The sequence below is a fragment of the Lygodium microphyllum genome, chromosome 9 (assembly GCF_053477565.2).
Source record: "Lygodium microphyllum isolate KBCC chromosome 9, Lygodium_microphyllum_v1.1.10, whole genome shotgun sequence".
Taxonomy (NCBI): Eukaryota; Viridiplantae; Streptophyta; class Polypodiopsida; order Schizaeales; family Lygodiaceae; genus Lygodium; species Lygodium microphyllum.
In genome coordinates, this window is record NC_141143.1 from 60,659,834 (window position 1) to 60,682,101 (window position 22,268).

General features: G+C 42.4%; 1 protein-coding gene across 1 annotated transcript in view; it reads left to right on the plus strand.

Annotated features, from left to right (window-relative positions):
- The window catches only part of LOC148031088 (uncharacterized), a 40,681-nt gene extending 19,724 nt beyond the window's left edge, over positions 1-20,957 (plus strand). The window contains exon 6 of the mRNA XM_087684618.1: positions 20,362-20,957. Coding sequence (XP_087540744.1) covers positions 20,362-20,454 — 93 coding nt within the window. The 3' untranslated portion in view covers positions 20,455-20,957. The remainder of the gene's footprint in view (positions 1-20,361) is intronic.
- Positions 20,958-22,268: the final 1,311 nt, after the last annotated feature.

Below are 22,268 nucleotides of genomic sequence, written 5' to 3' on the forward strand. Positions count from 1 at the left end.
TGCAATCGAGGACGATTGCAAGGATTTCAAGAGGGAGGTCTCTCATGATGATGTGAAATCTAAATGCTTTGCTTAGCATTTGATTAAAAGTTAATCAAATGTGTAAAGATGACTTGCACATGTGAGGTGTAAGTTAATTATTTCATAATGTGGAACCTAGGATCTCGAGATATTAGTTGGTGCCAAAGGTAAAAGTTGTAATAAGTTATGCTTGATAGGTATTGCGTGGTGCTTGATATCAGATTTGGGTCGAGACCAATTTATTGGCCAGTAATATTAGTGGTGACATTAGAGACTAGGCATAAATTTATTATTTAATGCCGGTCTAAGGGTCAATAACTACTCAGGGATACTTCAAAGACAAAGTGGCCTAGCCACTTTAATTATTAGTTGGTGAAATTATTTTTTTGGGCACTAAAATTATTATTAAATTAATTTTCAAAATTAATTTTTGGAAATTAACTTTAGCTGATGAGATAAAACTATATATAGTTTTGATTGTCACTTGACATTAAGTGTGATGTGCTAGAAGATTAGTGATATATTATAAAAAGAAGCTAAGGTGGTGTATAATATAAAATAGTGCTCATATAAGGTTACAATGGGAAGATGAGATAGTATATGTCTAGTTGTATGGTTGAATAACATCCATATATCTAGTTTCACGTAGTCAGGATTGGTGGGTAGAGTATGTCATATATCTTAGATGAAATAGAACAAGGGACTAGGGTAGCATCTGGGTTGGGTTCTTAAGTGTGTCAATTGCTGCTCGTGTCATTGGTAGATCTCTCTCATCTCTCTCTGATGTAGCATTTGTGGTTGATACCCTTGTATTCGTGGGCGGTGCATTGCTCTGATCTTTTTAACTCTCTGGACTTTCACTCCTCTGTGTATGTGTTGTGTGTGGTTATTGTTTGAAAGAAATCGGTAAGGTGTGATTGACCTCCCTCTCTTTGTGTAGTACTAGCTTGTAGTAGGAATGTGCGGAGCCTCTGAATCTCAACTAGAAATTGACCCAAGTGGCGTTGGTGTGGAAACTCCATGACTAGTTTGAGGGAGGTGTCCTCTCCAAATAGTGTGGGGTATCTAGCTCCGGTTGTGCTATAGGCTCTTCATTTGCAGATGTAGTACTTCTTGCTCTCCACCTCCTCTTGGCATAATTTGCAAATCTGCTTAGCTCTAGGGATGTGGGCTGCTCTTCTAGTCTCCATCTCAAGCTGATGAGAGGATACTTAAGGTACTTGGTGCCCGTGGTTTTCTTTCAATAAATTTCTGTAAAGGGCGAGGGGTTGGTTCCCCTCTCAATGTGGTGTCGAATCCTCTCTCTCTCTCTCTCTCTCTCTCTCTCTCTCTCATTTTCGAGGTGAAAATTAATCGAGTTGGTTAAGTTCAAAGTATTATCATTCTCATGTTCTTTTCCAATGCTTATATCAAAGCAAGGACTTCTTTACAAGAACTTTTACAATCTTTGGATCCAACTTTCTCATAATGTCAAGAGGCGAAGAGGAGAATTTTTTTGGTGAACAACTAGAAGGTTTTGAACACTTTGTATCTGTATGCTTCTTTGATTATGAGAAGATACAAAGATACAAGGAGTTGGAAGGTGATCCAGAAATTCAAGCTTTGATGGAGAGAAGGGCTAAAGCACAAGCTAAACTCAAGGTTTTTGAAGATTTTCTTACCGAGAAGGCTTTTGAGACAGATGGTATCATTGTTACAAAGGCCTATCTTGGCATAAAAGGTATCAATGTTATTGATGCAATTAAGTCTATGAAAGGTAATACATCAGCTGTCATTCGAGGATCCACCCAAGTGGTAACTTCATGCAAAGAAGGAAAACCAGCCCCAAAAGACACCTTAAGCTAAGGAATCCTTGCAATAGGATGAAACTCTATCAAAGAAAATGAAGCTTTTTATGCCTTGGGTTAAGATTGCTACTCAACCTGTTTTTATTTGTTTTGATACTTATGCCTTGGGTTAAGATTGCTACTCAACCTGTTTTTATTCGTTTTGATATAGGGGCTACATATCATTATATCCATCCTCGGATTGTTGAAGCTCTACATCTTACCAAAGGAGAGTGCATTAGGAATACCTTGGAATAGAAAAATAGATCCAGCCATTGATTGGAATAAAAATAAGTTTAGATTCCCTTTCAAGGGTAAAAATATATCTTTTGATGTCAGAGTGGAAGGAAACTCTATTTCCATCTTATCCCATGTATAGATTTGTAGAGCAATGAAAAAGCTTATTTCCTTGTATTTGATTTTTGTTAAAGATCCTAACAAAGAGTCTAGAATTGAAGAGTCCATCTCAGATATGAACGAGAACCGAATGAGTTTCTTAAAGGAGTATGAAGATTATTTTGTAGATACTTTATCTAGTGAGTTACCACCAGAGAGGCTAGAAGATCATCACATTGATCTCATTCTTGGGAGCTCACCTTCAAATAGGCTACCTATCGAGTGAGTCCAACACAACAAGAGGAGATAATGAAGCAAGTGAATGAACTCTTGGAGAAGGGTCTAATAAGACCCGTTTCCTCACCTTTTTACTCTCTAGTCCTCTTAATGCAAAAGAAAGATGGATCTTGGCGCATGTGTGTGGAGTACAGGGCTCTTAACAAAATTACAATTCGGAATAGACTTCCCATTTCAAGAATTGATGATATCTTGGATAGATTGAATGGATCCAAAGTACTCAGTTGGATTGACTTGAAGAGTGGCTATCATAATATAAGGATTGCTCCTCAAGATATTCATAAAACAACATTTAGAACAACTTATAAATGCTACCATTTGGTCTCATAAATGCTCTTGCAACCTTTAATAGAATGATGGAAAGAATCTTTAGTGCATGTCAGAAGTTTAGAGGTATTTTTTTTGATGATATTTTGATTAATTCAAAAGATGAAAAAAAGCATAAGCAACACTTGAAAATAGTGTTTCAAGAACTTTGCAAATACAAAATTTATGTGAATGGCAAAAAGAGCGAAATTTTCATACTTAGGCCATACTGTATCCAAAGATGGGATTTGGATGGATCCAAAAAGTCAAGGCTATTGTAAAATGGCCAGAATTAACTAGTGTTCATGAAGTTTGAAGTTTCTTGGGATTATGCTCTTATTACGGGAGATTCATTAAATGATTTGCAGTGGTTGCTGGATCATTGTATGATTTAACTAAGAAAGTAGTGGTATTCTGATAGACCAAACTAGAGAAGGAAGCTTTTGAAGCTTTAAAGTTCTATATTAGCAAATGACATGTTTTGATTATACCTAATTTGTCGAAACCTTTCTTTGTGGAATGTGATACTTCAAGAGACTACATTGGTGCAGTCTTAAATCAAGAAGGACATGCAATTGCTTATGTAAGTTGAAGGTTGCAAAATGCAGAAAAGAATGCTACTATCTATGAAAATGAGTTAATGGCCATCATTCAAGCTTTAAAAGATTGGAGACACTATCTTTTAGGGGGAGAATCCTTTATCAAGATAGACCATGATAGTTTAAGACATTTTCTCAATCAACCAAAGATTTTTGAAAAGCATATTTGATAGGCCAATTATTTAGCTTAATTTAACTTTTAAATACTGTATATTCTTGGAAAGTAAAACAAGGTAGTTGATGCCCTATAAAAAAGACCTTAGATTCATGTAATGTCTATGATTTATCACACAGATTTCACTAATATGAGGGATATGTATGCTTTTGATGAAGATTTTAAAATCATCTAGGAGAGTTATAACTTGGTAAAAGGGTAAACTCCTATGTTATTAAAGATGGATTTCTTTTGATGGAGAATAAGCTATGCGTTACTAGAAATTTTGGTCTAAAGTAATGGAAGAATGTCATGGAACTTCTTGCATGGCTCATTGTGGTATTTTGGTCATAACTAAGGCACTTGAAATGTATTTTATTTGGCCAAGTCTTCGACGAGACATTTAACAATTTATCAAAGAACATATTGACGAGACACTTGAAATGTATTTCATTTAGCCAAGTCTTCGACGAGACATTTAACAATTTATCAAAGAATATATTGTGTGCCAAAAGATTAAGTTTGACTGCGAAAAGCTTGTAGGGCTTTTGCAACCATTACCAATTCTGAGCCAACCTTAGGAAAACATTGCTATGGATTTTATTTTTGGCTTGACAAAATCAGCAAATAACAATGATGGCATATGGACTATTATTGACATGTTTAGCAAACATGCTCATTTTATTTCAGTCAAGAAGACTATTAAGTCTCAACATATGGCTAGAATATTTATTCAATAATCTTTAAGTGTCACGAGTACCACAATCCATCATGGGTGATAGAGATCCACGAACCACTAGTCTTTTTTGATGAGCTCAAGACCAAATGAAGATGTATGCTGATGAGAAGAGGCGGCCTTTAGAGTTTCAAGAAGGAGAGTCGGTCTTACTGAAGGTGCCCAAGTCCAGGTACTGTACATTAAAAGATGGATCTAGCAATAAGCTTGCCCATGGGTTTTATGGCCCTTACCGGATTCTTAAGCAAATTGGAGACTTGGCATACAAATTAGAGCTTCCCTCTTCCACAAAGATTCAGAATGTCTTCCATGTTAGTGACAGATGACTTTTGATGCCGAGAAGTGCTTAAAAATAGTCAAAAATTACGAATTTCAGGGAAAAAATAGACTTCGTCGAAGACAGCGGCGGCAATCAGTACGATTTTAAGTGGCAATGCCCTGAAAGTGCTTAAAAGAGCCACTGGACGGCGGTCGGAGAATTTTCATAATTTTTTGGCATGACAAACGAGACCCTGGGAGATGCCCGGCAGTGGAGGACTTCAAGATGGATGCCCAAGATTTTTCAGACCATGATTTGGGTACCGAACGTGGGAGAGGGAGTGCCCGGAAGGCCAAAGGCCAAAATGCCAAGTGGGAAAGGACTTAAATTTGGATACAAAGCTTACATTTTTTTCTTTTTATCATTCTCAAAACCAGATACTCATGATTAAAGAAACAAACCATGAACTGGTGAACCTATGTAATGAGCTCTCTAGAAGCTAAATTTGGGGACTCCTAAAATTTAGAAGGTTACTATGTTTGGAAATTACTCAAATGAAAATTCTGTTTGCGTTCGCAAGGAATAATTTTGTCTTCAGCAGTTATCTCAAATTCTTAACTATTTGAAAGATTTCTAGAGTAAAAGGTTTGTAAGTTTCTTTCTTTAGAAAAGTGATATGTGGCATTTAGAAGAGGACATGTGTCATTTTGAAGAGACAAGTGTCTCTGTACTTGTCATTTGTAGCCTCTACTTTTCACTTTTGAGCACCCAAGCCCCACACCTATATATTAGAGGTCTCTCTCTTCATTTGAAACAAGCTCTCATGCGGAAATTTCAGCTACGTGCTTTGTACTCTCCTATCTATCGCTCATCCAAGAAGCGCTTTCTATTTAGCTTAATCTAATCCAAGTACGAAAGAAGAAAATCAACTTGCTGCTCGAAAACCCTAGAAATTAGTTTCAAAATCTTAATTTTGAGAATTATAGCAAATCAACCTTTTATACATGATTCTCAGGTACTTGGTACCCGTGGTTTTGTTTCAATAAATTCTCGTAAAGGGAGAGGGGCTGGTTTTCCTCTCAATGTGGTGTTGACTCTTCTCTCTCTCTCTCCTAATTTTTAGGGTGAAAATTCATCTAGTTGGTTCAAAGTACTGTCATTCTCACGTTCTTTCCCAACGCTTACATGAAGTCTCTAGTCTTGCTTGAGCTTATTGCCTAGAGGTCTAAAAGGCTCTCCTAGGTAGTCTATCATGATGCATGTCACGAGGACGTGAAAATTTGATGCTTTGCTTATGTTTAATTGACATTTGATTAAAGGATTAATCAAATGTGCAATTAAAAGATGCACATGTGTTGCACATGTGAGGTGCAAGCTACTTTTTCATAGTTGAAGGCCAAAGGACCCTGTGAAAAAGATGGGTGTCAAAGGCAAAAGTTGTAATAAGTTACACTTGTTAGATTCTAGGTGAATTTTGGTGTCAGTTTGCCCCTAGGACCATTAATTGGCCATTAAGTGTCAGTGGTGACACTAGGGACTAGGCATTAATTAATAGATTAATGCTTGTCCAAGGGTCAATTAATGCATGGGACCACTTTGGGTTGCAAATGGCCTAGCCAATTAATTTTGGATAGGCAAGGTCAATTTTCTGGGCATGGATTAAGGGCTGAATTAATTAATTTTGAAAATTAATTAAATGGCTGGAAATTGCTGAAAATGGATTAAGAAAGCTGGCACTTGGCAAAACTTTCCCATGCAAGTGGGGGAAAGGCTAAATAGGGCTGAAGGGAGAGGAAAATCTCGTTTTTTCATTTTGGAGTTGTTGGGAAGAGTTGTTGGACTGTTGCTGCCAGCTTTTGGGGCCATTTCCCAGCCATTGGAGACCATTTTGGTGATGGAGATTGCATATTCTTGACCTTGGGAAGCTGGCAATTGCTGCTGATGCACTTTCTCCTATAGATCACAGTCTTTGATGCTCCTATTCCATTTGGGGCTGGTCCAGCAGGGCAGCAACTGATTTTGATTAGTTCTTCGCGACAAATCTCAGAATTTTCTCTCTCTACAGCATTCTCTCATCTCTTTCAGCCTATGCTCAGCCATTCTCAGCAATTCTCAGCCATTTGGAGGAGATCTCAGCCATTTTTGGTGGGCTGATCTGTAATTTCTGCAGTAAACCCTAATTTACAACAGAAATTAGGGTTTAGCAGCCACCTTGGGATCCGTGCCAAAGATTGAAGGCTCAAGGGACTGAAATCAGCAGCTGATAATTGAAGATTATCAAGGGATTTCAGGAGCTAGCCCATCCCAAATTGATTTGGGGCAGCATTTGGCCAGCCAAGGGTCAAATTGGAGAAGATGTCCTGGGTGAATCAAGGGGCAAATGACCCAAAAGGCTTGCCGGTCATTTATGACAGCAAGAGCAATTGGTTAGAAGGAGGAGATTGAAGAATCTCAAGTTGTACTCCTTCCAATTGAATGAAAGCTAAAGAAATGCCGCAAGGGGCGCCAATTTTGGGGCCAACAGGGTGTCTACTGTCCAAGAATGTTATGATAAAGTGTGTATTTCATTTTATGTGCATTTATTTATTGCTGTAATTAAGTGCTTAATCAGGTTAAATCACCCTTTTCCGAGAAGGAAGGCTGGTTACAGTGCATGTCAAGTACTTTATGTATGAAGTTGATGGTTTGAGAAAGGGCCTCCATCATCATGGGAGGTGTAACAAATTCGGCTCTGATAATCTCACTTGGTATTGGTGGTTTGCTGTGGATCATCCATGAGAGCCTGATGATTTGTAGTCTCTCGATTTGTGTCCATAGGTATGTAGCCAAGCTAGGGGTCCAAATAGATGCACCATACATCACGTCTAGTGTGATTAGTGTGTCAAATAGCCATCTCTGTATTCAAGGCTCTTGGAAGTGTGCCTAGTGGTACTATCTCTCCATTGTGGCTAATGTTGTGTTACGCTTGTGTGAGTTGGTCTCTAGTTGCTTGTGCCATGGTGAATCTCCCAATAGATATAGTTAAAGTAATCCCAAAGTAGACATACGAGTCCACAACCTCCACTTGTCCAACTCTTAGGGTAAAGACTGATCTCCTCCTTACTGGGGGTTGATGTGTGGAAGATCGGGATCTTGGTTTTTCTAAGATTAACCGTCGATTCATGTTGTGTACAACAGTCATGAAGGGCGTGGAGATGTTGCTGTAGACTCTCTTGTGATTTGGAGACTATAACAATATCATCAACATAAAACATATATCCCATCATTGCCTCCTTGTGTAATGTTATATTCTATCAGGTTGATGTAAAGACCAAAGAGTGTACTGTGTAGGGGAGAGAGGATATTCTTGCTTCACTCCAATGATGCTAAAGACCATGCGTGAATGTCCTCCTGGGCATCTCACTCACCCTACCACCCTCTCATACAATGCATAGATACCCAACAACCTCCCACTTAAAGGCCAAAAGTGGTACCTTTAAGCTAACCAACTCCCACTAAACGGATGCAATGCTCATGCTGAGCCTTTGCAAGACACTTAGTGAGAACATGTGCAGGGTTATCTTGGGTTTTGACCTTAGTTAGTGTGACAAGACCATCATCCAAGACCTGTCGAATAAAGTGATACCAAACATCTATGTGTTTGGTATGTGCATGGAACATGGCATTCTTAGCCAAATATACTGCACTCTGGCTATCACAACCAAGCACTGGAGTACGTGAAGAAAGACCAAAATTCTTGACCGGACAGCCAAGCCAAACAGCTTCCTTAGAAGCTTCTGTGGCTGAAATATATTCAGCCTTTGTAGTACTCTGTGCCACAATTTTCTGCAATCTTGAACACCAAGAGATAGCCCCACCAACCAAAGTAAAAACATACCCACTGGTAGATTTCCTAGTGTCAAGAGCTCCTACCATGTCTGAATCACAAAATCCTTGCAACTCTAGTGTACCCTTTCCATAGCATGTACACTTTTCTTGTGTACCTTTCAAGTATCGGAAGATACATTTTAAAGAGTAGGATGAGTTTGGGGGTAGCCAAGCTCCTCCAACAATCTCTGAAGCCACACAAGCTCACATGTGGTGGAAGATGCAGCCTGATACTCCGCCTCAGTAGAAGAAAGGGCTACGGTGGGCTGCTTCTTGCTGTCAAAAGATGACGTACCAGTGAGACAGTAGGGTTTGCAGGGAGGAATACGGAGTGAACTCGGCAAACATGGAGAAGAGAATAGAAGAGAGAAGAAACTTTGATGAATGGAATGATGAAGTTCTGAATCATGGAGTGAATGTGATACAAGGGACCAAGGGTGCCGTAGCACAAGGAAGATGATGAAGACAGCCACGAACCACGAATCGTAATGTCCTCCTAAAGGGGTGTGAGGTAGTGGAGAGGCTGGAGAGAAGAGGTGACGGATTGAATGAATCAGTCGTAAGGTATGAATGAGGGAGTGGCCTACAAATAGGCATAGTTAGTCTAGGATGGCACCCCTTTTTGGGGCTACAAACCCTAAACATAAAAAGAAGAAATACAAAAACGCAAACTGCGGATGAAGGGTGAAGGGTTTCTCAACAACCCCTCTTAGGCCCAAAAAGGGGAACAAGAGAAGAGTGAGGTGGAGATGCAATGCTACATGCTGAAGAATGCTCATGCAACAGGTGCCACTTGGACAATGTCCCTCGTGGGAAAATTGTTCACTTGCTCAAGCGCCCTAGTACAAAGATGATGAAATCATGCAATGCGTAGGAGGTAGAGGATCACTAAGATCCAAGATTTCCACCTGAAAGGGAACTGGCAGTAAAGAACAATAGATAGAGTGAATTGGAGAACCCGAAACTCAACCTCGGGAGAGAAGCCACTAGCTCCGTGCATCCATGCTAGAAGGAATATGAAGACCTTGTCACCAAGTCACGGCTGAACCTCCGAGGTCCCGATCTAGGTGGTACCTGAAGATCCTGGGTATCAGTAGAAGAGATGATTGGTCGAAGACAACCACCCCAAGAAAGTAGAGGATGGGTGAAGAACTTCATGTGGAGTAGGTTCCCCCTTTGAGGTGAGAGGTGGAGGGGCCCCCGCTGGAGTCGAAAAAGAAGTAGATGCCCCCTCTGAGGGCAAAGAAATAACATCCCCCTCTGAATCCCCAAAACTCATGGATCACGGACTCCGAAATGTCTGATGACAAAGGAAGTGCCGCCGGTCGTGTTGAAGAAGATATATGGGGTGTTGAAGAGCTCCCAGAGGTAGCCTCTCGAACTTGAGTAGTCGAGGGTGGGGAAAGATAGGGCTGAGAATGAGCAAGAGGTGGGCAACAGTCGCTGTCTCTGAGTGGAGCTGATTGGGTAGCCGAAGAAGAGGAAGGAGTTGAGCAGCCACTGTCTCTCGAAGGAGCAGACTGATGAGGAGACAATATCAAACAATCACTGTCTCTCGATGGAGCGGACTGCAGATCCGTAGGTCGTGGTAGCCACTGTACCCGAAAAGAGGTGGGAGAAGATTCCCACTGGCATTGTGACGATCTCCAGGAGGTCGTAGCGCCGATCGATTCTCCATGTGCTCGAAAGAACTTGTTGCGCATCAGATGCGTTGTATTGCCTTGAGCATAGTACTCTGATAACCAATGCAGAACGATCTCTGTGGCCCAAAAAGGAGAGGTGGCACAAGGAGTGCTTGGTGGAAGATGCATATGCTCCGGGGGGGTGGGGAGCAAAGGTCGAAGTTGGCAAGCATCGGTGGTGTGGCCGGTAATGCCACAGTAGGAGCACCCAGTAGTCTGGTCATCTGTTGGTAAAGAAGCCATGGATACCAGTGTGCCTTGCTGAAGAAGGAAGAGGTCAGCCACCATGAACCACGAACCGCAATGTCCGCCTCAAGGGGTGGGAGGGTAGTGGAAGGGCTGGAAGGGTTGGAAGTGAGCTGCCAGTGGGAGGAGGATGTGACTAGCAGTAAGAGGTTGCAACCAGTAGAAAAACCACAAGTGAGGAGAGAGAAAGACTAAAAACGCAGGCAGGACAGGACAGCCTACAGGAGAGAGAAAGACTAAAAACGTAGGCCGCAGGATTATGATGATATGGTAGGACATGGCAGGCTGTACGGTAGTAGGTTTGCACAGGACTAGCAGTCGCCTGGCTGGAATCAGCTCCAAATTGCGTGAAGAGGGCTGGAAATCGAGCGCCAACTGATGGAGACAGCAATGGACAACTTCGGCTGAGATGTCCTCTGTGAACGGGGTGTGGGCAGCAAGCTAAAATACTTGAAATTTGCAGAAACGAGATTTTAATGCAACGGAAGAAGAGAAGTGGATGCCGAACCCGCCATCGGTCTTTGCCTTCACTAGAGTGGAGGATCTTTGCTGCTGTTGGAGCAGATCCAGCTTTGATACCATGTCAAAAGATGACGTACCAGCGAGACAATAGGGTTTGCGGGGAGGAACACGGAGTGAACTCCGCAAACATGGAGAAGAGAGAAGAGACTCTGATGAATGGAACGATGAAGTTCTGAATCATGGAGTGAATGTGATACAAGGGACCAAGGGTGCTGTAGCATAAGGAAGATGATGAAGACAGCCATGAACCACGAACCGCAATGTCCTCTTGAAGGGGTGTGAGGGTAGTGGAGAAGCTGGAGAGAAGAGGTAACAGATCGAATGAATCCGCCGTAAGGAATGAATGAGGGAGTGGCCTAAAAATAGACACAGTCAGTCTAGGATGGTGCCTCTTTTTGGGGCTGCAAACCCTAAACACAAAACACAGAAACACAAAAACGCAAACTGTGGGTGAAGGGTTTCTCAACACTTGCTGCTCCATGAGATAACACCTACACCCAAGGTAAAATAATAGCCTATAGTAGACCATCGGTGGTCCACATCGCCAGCCCAATCCAAGTCACTCCAACCAGCAAGAATAAGTTCTGAAGCACTTGTACTTGCTGGATAAGAAATCCCTAAGTTAGAGGTCCCCCTCAAATACCGAAGAATCCTCAGGGCAGCCTGCCAATGCACCTGTTTGGGTTCACTCATGAACCCCGCCAAAAGACCTACAACAAAACAAAGATCAACACGAGTGTTGAGTAGCCAAATCAGTGATCCAATCAACTGACGGTATCGGGAAGCATCCATCAAGGAAGAATTTGAGTGTGAAGTGGCCTTTCAGTTTGGATCCATTGGAGTAGAAATGGTCCGACAAGTCTCCATCTCAAAAGTCACCAAGAGCTCCTGAATGTATCTCTGCTGAGAGATAAAAATCTCCCTTTGAGATCGATAAATCTCGTGACCCAAGAAGAAATGAAAAATCCCGAAGTCCCTCATCTCGAACATTTGATGTAAGGCTATCTTTGTCTCTTGGACCTTTTGTGTATGGTCACGTGTAAGAATCAAATCATCAACATACAACACAAACAACACACGACCAGCCTTGGAAGTGTGTACATAAAGTTGCGGATCGTCGGCCTTGAAGCGCCAATATCTCAACTTTAATTGAAGAAACGAGTTAATCTTCACGTTCCATGCCCGCAGAGCCTGCTTTAGGCCATACAAGGCCTTCTTTAACTTGTATACTTGCCCTATGGCCAACCAAGGCAAGAACAACTCAAATAGTCGCCATATGAGCAGTAGGGGCAAAAGTATCATGGAAGTCATGCTTGGCGCTGAGCAAAACCTTTAGCAACAAGGTGGGCCTTGTGCTTGTCCAAAGAACCATCGCTAAGGTACTTGGTCTTGAAGACCAACTTGACGCCAATCACCTTCTTATGAGAGGGACGAGGCACAAGGTACCAAGTGCCATTCCTCTCAATAGCCTCCAACTCAGCTTCCATAACTTTTCGCCAGTGGTTTGACTGCAAAGCCTCTTTCACGAAGGTGGGCTCTTGATCTTGTATAACACGGGTCATCAAACAATAGTTAAAGCAAATAAGCTCCGTAGAATGTGCTTGGTGCCTTTGTGACCTCCGCAGTCCATCTTGCGGTTTCCACTCCTCAGGGACCCCCTCGATACCTGAATCTCGGAGAGTGTCATGGGCCCAACGAGGAGGAGGCCGGATCTCTCCTTAGCGCTCTCCATCTGTTGAAGACTCGGGTATACCCATTGGCGGAAGCTCCATTGGGGTGGCCGGTGGAAGAGAAGACTCTGTATCTGAAGCAGAATCATCATCAAGAGGCTTGGGCTCCAAAGGAACTTGTCTCAAGAGCCCAACTCTCCCCTAGATCTCCAAGTACGGGGTGCTCCTCACCCCCTTTTGTGGCCGGAACCTCCACGAACCAAACATCTTGGCTCATGTAGACATCCCGCTTGATAGGATCAAACAAGCGATAGCCTTGGGATTGGGAGCTGTAGGTAACAAATACTTATCTTCGCAAAGCCGCCTCAAACTTGTCACATTGCGTCTTCGGGATGTGCACATAGACGTCACACCCAAAGATCCGGAAATAAGAGACTTCATGCTTAGTCCCAAAGTAAGCCTCAAAAGGTGTCATCCTATCAACGGTCGAAGTGGGGGATTGATTTAGGATGTGGACTGTGGTAGCCATAGCCTTGGCCCACAAAAACTGAGGTGTCTGTCGCTCGGTGCTCCACCATGGTGCACGCCATCTCGATCACACTGTGGTTTTTCCGTTCAATGATGCCATTTTCTTGAGGAGTGTGGGTGTTAGCAAATTCTTGGTGAATGCCCCTATTTGCACAAAAACGAGAAAACTCATTAGAAACAAATTCACCACTCTTTTTTGATTGCAAGGTTTTCAATCTCCGGCCTGATTGGTTCTCCTTAAAGAGAGAAACCAATCCTTGAAGTGGGAGAAAGCCTTCGACTTCAACATCAAGAAGTAGGCCCATGTCATCCTGCTGTAGTCATCTATGATCAACATGAAGTACAAGCTCTCCTTCAGGGACTTGGTCCTCATCGGGCCACAAAGATTCGTAGATACAAGCTCCATAGGTGAAGTAGACTGCCTCAAAGCTTTGTTGGGAATCGCATCCCGATGCTGTCTTCCACAAATGCAGGAGACACATGGCTGCTGACTCACCACTATGTCCGGCAAACCTCGAACAAGCGATCCTTGCGACGCCTTCCGAAGGTACTCATAGTTCATGTGGCCAAACCGAGCATGCCATAGCTTAGACTGTGTCTGAGAGGTAAGAAGAAGAGAGGTAAGAGCAAAAGAAGACTTTAATTTGTAGATGCCATTCTCCTCATATCCTGAAGAGAGAATCTTTCTTGATCCACGATCAAGAACTCGAACAACATCACTGTCAAAATTCACCAAGAGACCCAGAGAACAAATCTTATGGACCGAAAGCAAATGATATCCTCAACCTAGCACATGCAACACCTCGGAAGTGTGGGTACCACCACGTCCATCTGGAATCAGCTGCATCTCACCCCGTGCAGCAATAGATACATAAGAGTTGTCTCCTATGAGAATCTGCCCACGCAAAGGTTGCAAATGGGCAACACCAACGGAGGAGTCATGTGCCGAGAGGCACCACTATCCATGATCCACTCTCGAGCATGGGGAGCTGTCATCATAGCATCAAAATTCCTCGGTTTAGGGTCCTCAATGACCGCCAAGTGTAGAAAAGCAGCTGATGAGGGTGCACCCACTGCTCCAGAATCCTTCGGGTCCTTCTTCTTGGTGTCCTTCTTGTCCTTGTCGTGGGGCAATCCTTCTTCCAATGACCGGTCTTACCATAGATATGCCATGTCGATTCTTTCTCTTTGTCCTTCTTGGATTTGTTGTTCTCCTCCTCCTTTTGGTCCTTCCCCTTCTTCTGAGAGGCTTGACCTGTCAATGCCTCCAACTTGGAGGCATTCTGTCCCTTCAATTGTTCCCCTTGGTCCAAGACCATAGGAACCAACTCTTCCCATCAAAGAGTCGACTTCCGCCTTGAAGCAATAAGAGTGGAATAAAAGGCACTGAATCGTGGCGGCAACTGGGATAGTAAAGTGATCGCCATGTCTTCGGAGGAAATCAGCTTCCTCGCATTCTGAATCTGCATCTGAAGCTGTCTCAGCTTATTGATGTGCTCCCACAACGAAGAAGACTTGTTCACGGACAGGCTCCACATCTGCACCTCTAAAGAAACCCTCTTCATCAAGGTCATCTGGTTGTACATCTGGTTGAGCTCTAACCATATCTTTCGAGCCATTTCAAGTGCTCAATGTGAGCTATCATAGTTGTAGTACAAGACAAAAAAAAAGAACGAATCCTGGCATTCGTTTGTCCCAATGAGATTGGGCTTTGTTTAACTCCGCACGAGCATTGAAAGAGAGTTTGGACTCATCTCTCACTGAGGGCCGGTTGATCTCCTCCATCACAAGCTCCGCTAAATCATAAGACTCCAATATGGTCAATATCATCACTCGCCAGATACGGTAATTGTCGCCATTAAGCTTCTGATCTGATGGAAGAGCCGGTAGGACAGGCACCTTCCGGTCTATGATCGCCTGGAACTCCACGTCAATCTCTGTAGACATCTTCACTTGCAATGCTTGCACAAACGCAAAAGCAGCCCCCTTTGACTGTGAAGACACAGCCTGCTAGGGCTCTTTCCTCCGCTTCTCGAACCTTCTTCTGCAGCCGGAGGCGATGAAAAGGTAAAATCTACAATTGAAGGCCAAACACAACCTTATTCCTTCTCTAACAGTAGAAAAACAACAGCTTCAGCAAATCTTCTCTTTTCTCACACGCCCACACTTGCCTCAGCCTTGTTCTGATGCGCAGTCGACCTGCTCACACTTGAATGCTGAAAACGCAGCCTTGTGCCGCGCTGAAAACTACTCTTCAGATAGGTTCCACCCTAGGTCCATCCTTCAATGTTCTGATACCATGTCAGAGTGAAGCAATGCGGAAGTGAATGACCGCGATAGAGTGAACGGAGAGAGAGAGAGAGAGAGAGAGAGAGAGAGAGAGAGAGAGAGTGAAACATAGAAAATCTGCAATGAAGAATGCCATATAAGAATGCAGAATTATACATGGGTGCAGAGAGAATATCTGCGTATGTCTCCACCTTGAGGACGTCGATCTCCGTCAGCCCGAGTGCTGTCTCTGTCACCAGCAGGCTGTAATCTGTCAGATACAAGTGATAGACAATGTGCTGGAGGGCTGTAATAAATAGCAGAAAGAAATGCCAAATAATGACCAGGTCGGCTGACTGGTGCAACACTGTCAGATTGCCCCTGCGTGGCCGACTCTAGATTGCCACATGGCATCTGCCCTGGCAGCGATGATGTGGCTGCTGACGTGACTGCTGATGTGGCTGCTCCACTGTCCTGCCTGCTGCGCTGTCCTGCTCTGACTTGCTCTGCACACGGTAACACTCCTAGCTGTCCAAGGAATGACAATCTCTAACAGTACTTCCCTTGCGGCTGACCGGAATGTGTCTCCTTGGGAAGATTCCTGGGTCTCAGTGGCCAGACAAGCTTCTTGTTCGACTCCTACCCACCCACTGCTGCACCCCATCACTCAGACCTTTCAATGTAGAGGTGTAAGGGGTTTTACATGAACCCTCAATCTTCACGTGCTCCGGTAGGGGATGATAAAAGAAACTTTGATTCTGCTTTGTGCTTTGATGTGCGGGGGAGGCTTGTGCCTCCTAGGGATGTTTTTCGTTCACAGCAACAACAATTTCCTTCTCGTGCTTCGATTGCTGGTTTGTAGAGGGCAGATCTTGTAGATGTAATCTGAAGTGAGATGGAAAGATTCCAGGTAGCTAAAGCTATAGACGCAAAAGGAGAAGGGAAATAAGTGGTTCAGTAGTTTTTCTCATTTCCGATTTATTATGAGAATTGCTTTGTGGAATGTAAAAGGTATCTCTTCGGGCAACAAGCACTATTGGTTGTGGAAAGTTGTGTTTGCTGGAAATTGGGATCTATTTTGTGATGTGGAGCATAAATAGCACGCTTTGGCTGGATCTTCTCATGTTTATAAGGATTACGTAGTTTTTTTCGATGGTTGAGCTCCATATAAATCTGGAGTTATGTTGGCTATCAAATCCTTCCTGCAACAACCATCAGTGGTTTCTGAGGACCCTCGAGGTCGATTTGTGATTCTGGAAATACTTTATGAGGGAGAGGTTTTGTGGTTGGTGGGCATGTATGCTTATTCTACTGTAAGGGAATGTCGTCAACTTTGGGATGGCCTACACTGCCTTGCCATGGCTCGTCAAGGTTTTGTCATGGGTGACTTGAATGCACGTTTATCCGGGGATGAGGCGACTTCTCTGCACTGAGTCATGGATGGTCCTGAGCGACATGCTTGGGATGGCCTTGCAGCTAGGTCTTTGAATCAGGACATGTGGTCCTGGATGTATCCATCACAATTTGGTTATACCTATCGTTCTTTGCAGCATCCTAACACCTTGGCCAGATTGGATTGGATATATATTTGTCAGAGTGATTCCTTTCTTCCTGCAGTTATTGACATGTAGGTGGAATGGCAGCATGTCTTATTAGATCACTACCCTTTGGCCTTGGAAATGACCCATAGACTTGTTCATGTATTTAAGGCTCTTCTTGCTCGATTGCCTCTTCGTTTTAATCAATCTTTTCTGCAGCAGAATTAGTTTTTGGAATGTGTTTAACAAATGATCGCTTCTTTTAGCTTGAAGGCCCTATCTGGAGGGAGGGACGCATAGGCTGTTTTTAGGGATAATGCGCAAGAGTTATCCCGTTAGTTTGGTATTCAACATGCTTCCTCATTACAAGCTGAATTACAGAATGCCCAATCTTTATTGGCCCACTCCTTGTCTCTGAGTCAATCTGAGGATTCTAATGATGACTTGCTCACATGCATTGAATGGTTGAAAGGCAGGGTTCATTCTCTTTAGAAAGAGGAATATGCAAAATACAAATTGTTGGCCAGAGCTGAAGCTTTATACGATAATAACTGTCAATCCCATCAATTCTTTGCTTGTCTGCACCAGAAATATGCCCATGAAAATATTGTGCGTTTAATGGATGAACAGGGTGCTATGGTGATTGATCCTGCCTCCATTATTCGGATGTGTGTTGACTTTCATAAGTCCTTGCTGGGTCCGCAATAGATTTTTTCTGATGCTGTTCACTCTACTCGCTGATATTTTTGTGAGTTGGCTAGTAATCATGTCAAACCAGAATGGGTGGATTTAATGGAGGTTGATATTTCAGAAGATGAAGTGGAAGAACAACTATCCCACCTACCTCGAAGGAAAAATCTTGGTTGGGATGGGCTTCCTGATGAGCTGTTTTCAGCTCATGTGGAGCAGCTTAAAGACCCATTGACTCGCCTGTGTCAGCAAGTGTGGAATTTTGGTATGAGGCCATTAGACTGGAAGATTGCTGTCATTCGGTTGTTGCCCAAGGTTCCCTCTCCAACCTCTTTGAAACAATGGAGACCCATTTCGGTTATGGGTTCGTTATATAAAATCTTCTCCAAAATTATTGCCAACAAATTGCAGAAAGTTTTTCCACACCTGGTTTATCCACGTCAATATGGTTTCATTAAAGGTTGGAATATAATGCATAACGTTTTGAATGTTCAATTGGGAATTGACTATGCTCAAGCTTCAGGCCAGTAAGTAGTTACGCTTCAGCTCGATATTGAGAAGGCATTTGATCATGTTAGCTGGTTTTTTTTGCGGCAATTATTGTCTACAATGGGATGGGATTTAGTCCTCACATGGTTTCTCTTCTTAATACCATTAGTCAGGGAGCTGTGGCTCATATTGCTCTTAATGGAGGGATCACGGAGGAAATTGCCTTATCTCGGTCTCTTAGGCAAGGCTGCCCTCTCAGCCCTTTCCTGTTTGCTTTGGCTACTCAGGCAATGCTCTCATTGTTGGGGATAAGTCGGTTGATCAGGGCGAGATAGCTGTGTTGTCTCTTCCCAGTGGCACTCAACTTGTGGGTCAATCTTTGGCAGATGATTCTTTTATGCTCCTTAAGGCTGATCGCACTAATGTTAATTGGGCAATGGTGGCGTGGAATCTTTTTGCTTTGGCATCGGATCTTCATATTAATACTCAGAAATCTACACTACTCTCCTATACGGAGACTGATCTGCAGGCCTTGGGCTGGCATGGAATTGTGATCTCGAAGGGAAATATATCGAGACACTTGGGATATCCTATTGGTGTGGAGGTAGCACCCCGAGCCCTAGTGGATTGGATGGCCTCTTGGATTCATGACAGGTTCATGTACTAGAAATCTCAAGGTTGGCCTTTACATGTCAGACTGAAAGTTGCTCAATGTATTATGATGAGTATGATATCGTTCTTTCTGCCACTGCTTCCCTGGACTAAGAAGTCCCTCTTGGAATTGGTTCAGCGTATCAGATTCATGTTGTGGAAAAAGAAAGGCAATCATTTGGGACAGGTTTGGATTTCATGGTAGCATGTGACTACACTAAATGGATGGGGGTGCAGCTTTGTTGGATGTTAATTTGCGTATGACAGTCTTGAGGTTGGCCCTTTTGCAGGGTTTGTGTGTACAGAGTCATCCTTGGTCAAAGATTGCTAAATTTTTCATTGAAAAGATTGGCATCTCTCATGGTAACTTGGTTATTCATGCTTCCTAGTGGCATGTGCTTAATTCGTGGAGGCCTATTAAGATCTCCCTGTCTTTTCTCCTTTCTCATTTAATTGCATCTTGGCAGGATATTTTATGTTTTTCAGTTTGGTAACCCCCTAATATTCGTAAGGAGGTGAATTCATTGCAAGGAGAAGTATTGGCATCCTCCAAGTTGTTGGATTGGCCGGATAAAGATTTGCAGAGAGTCAAGTCTAACCAGATGGCGCATTTGGGGTTGCAGACAGTTTTTGATGGTGTTATTCCCGAGCAGTCCCGCCTTTATTCTTTTCGGCGTATTCATCAGCACTTTCGGTACCCCGTGGATATTGTGACATCTGGTTATCCATACAGGTCAAACTTCAGAGGTGTTATAGCCATTGTATCCATGGCGTGACCAGATGTTTGTGCTTCCGGATGATTTCGAGAAGAGGTTTGCTAACCAGATATATCATTAGATGGTGGAGGCCAAGAGATGGGTTGCTACAAAGGTGAATAAATTATGGCATATTAGGGATGGTAAAAAGAGGTGGTAGGAAAGATTCATTCAGCTTTGGAAGTCTAAGGTTCCCTATTAGGGTAAAGTCTTCTTGTGGAGACTGCTGATTGGTGGTCTTCCAATTGGAGAGGTGTTGCTTGCCCGGAAGATCTCTGGTGGTTGTTGTGTATTCTGCACTACATGTGATGAAACATTGCTTCATCTTTTTGTCTCGTCTGGTTGCACGACAGATCTGGAGTTTTATCTGTGGAGTGTGGTTCTCGGAGACTCAGCTCCGGATAACAACCCCTTCATGGATCATGGGAAAGCTCCCCCCTGTGCCTTCTTTGCATTCTGATTATTCCTGCCTCTTCCATTTTCTTAGATGGACTGCCCTGTGGCATATTTGGCGTACTTGGAAAATGCCTTTATTTTCCTGGTTCTTCCTGACATTCCTGCTCCCTGGCTGGGTATTGTTCGCTCTACTCCAGCTGTCCTTTTTGTGTGATTTTTTCTTTGTATTAAGGTCCTGATATTCTTTCGTCAGTTTCTTTGATGACCTGATGGTCTGTTGTAACAGAAAGTGAGAGATATAGAGAGAATGCTGATCTGATGGTTTGATGTAAATATTTACTACTTAATTCTATTATCTTCACGAAAAAAAAAAGAGATTGATTAATTGATTGATTGATTGTCTTTGGATTTGCAGGAAGAGTTGTAACACGTGCACGCGCACACACGCACACACTCACACAGAGAGAGAGAGAGAGAGAGAGAGAGAGAAATTGATTGATTGATTGATTGTCTTTGGATTTGCAGGAGTTGTACCCTAGTTCATTCACAAAGTGCTACAAGCATCTTTCTCCTTGTGGAATTTGGATTCATGCATTCAGATTTGATCAAGTTCACTGATGGGATGTGTGACACAAGAAAGACACAGTTGGGATTAAGGTGCTAACACACAGAATCTGGGTTGCCTTGCACCACATGATGATATCTGAGGCATTGCTAAGCAAGGAGGGATGAAGACGTGATCACAAACAATCTGGGTTGCCTTGCAGTAGATACTGATGATATCTGAGGCATCGCTTAGCAAGGAGGGAGTTGAAGTGCATTGCTGCTGCCTACTGTCTCTACAGCTTCGTAATCAGCCATTCCAGATACAACATGTATCTTTGTGAAATAGATCTGAAGTCATCTTCATGTATATAAAATGGTGATGCTAGTATACAAATCCATATTTAAGGTTTCAAGGCTATTTATTCAAACAGTCTTTGGGGTTTAAAATGTACCTGGTTAGTTTCACGTTGGGCATTTACAAGCTTACTTCCAAGTTCCATGTACTAAAAGTGTTTTTATGGTCTGACGTAGATGCTTATACCCTAATAAATTCATAACTCAGAGCTGATGTCAAAGCATGACTGATATATTAACGTGTTGAGTGCTGTTTTATGTAACTGTGAAGTTATTGTTGGTTTAAAATGGGACACTGCACATTAAATTGTATGTCTACTTAAGGTTTGAGGGCTGTTTATTCCATCAGTCTTCCGGGTTTAAGTCACACCCGGTTAGTTTCACTTTGGGCCTTACAAGCTTACTTCCATGTACTGGTAGTGTGTTGATGGTCTGACGTTGATGTTGATACCCCAACAAGTTCATAATTCAGATCTGATGCTGAAGTATGACTAATATATTCATACATTTGAGGGCTATTTAATATAATTATGAAGTTATTGTTGGTTTAAAACAGGACTGTGTATACAGAATTGCATGCCTATTTGATGCTACCAAACAATTGTGGAGGCAGTAGAATTTGAGACCGATGAATAAAACCTTACCTCCTGTGGTTGGTAACTGCAGTCCTGTAGAATTGGTTTCTTTACAACACAACAGCCAAGATTAGTGGGAGAAAGTGATTGATGCAGCATCATAATGTGGCTTCCTTCAAGCTTTAAAAAAAAAAACACATGCATTGTACTTACGAGAGAGTGACAAAGGCATGATCTCTCAAATGTTACAACACGGAGGGATCTCCCTCTTCTGAGATTTGACCAACTTGACAAAGCAAAGCATGTAAGATAGCAAGACAATAACCTTAATTACTAAATTGAGATAGCAAATATCAAGCCTAGCTTGTTTTAGTAGGTAAAGATTAAACACAACTAGGTTTAGTAGAAAATTATATTCTAGGAGAGACACAAATGAATTGAAAGTCTTGTGCTAGGATTAATTTAATGAAAATAAAAAAACTTTACATGGATTATTTTAGGAAGCTTACAAGGAATTGGTGATTTACAATTTATCATCTTTGCAAAGAATGGACATGGATTTCTTAAAAAGCTAGCTTGCTAGTTTTCAAGGTAGTGGCGACTTGCAAGAGCTAGTGAAAATTGAATGAGTGGTTGCAGCCTATGATATAGGATGATTTTAGTGTTTGTTAAATAGTTTTTGCAAAGGTGGAAATTTTTACATTTTGTATTGAATCTTGGAGAAGAAAAACTATGGAGTTTAGAAAGAAGGGAAGACGTTGGATTTATGATAAATATGGTGTATAAATGCTATGGATGTATTGAACAAGTCATACAATAGTTGAATGGCTTTTTATAACTTATTCCCAACATGATTCTATTGTCCAACATATAATGAATTGAGTATAAATGCCATGCATGTGTCAAGCGAGTCAAACATGAAAAAGGCTTCTTACAGTCTTTTTATAAATTATACCT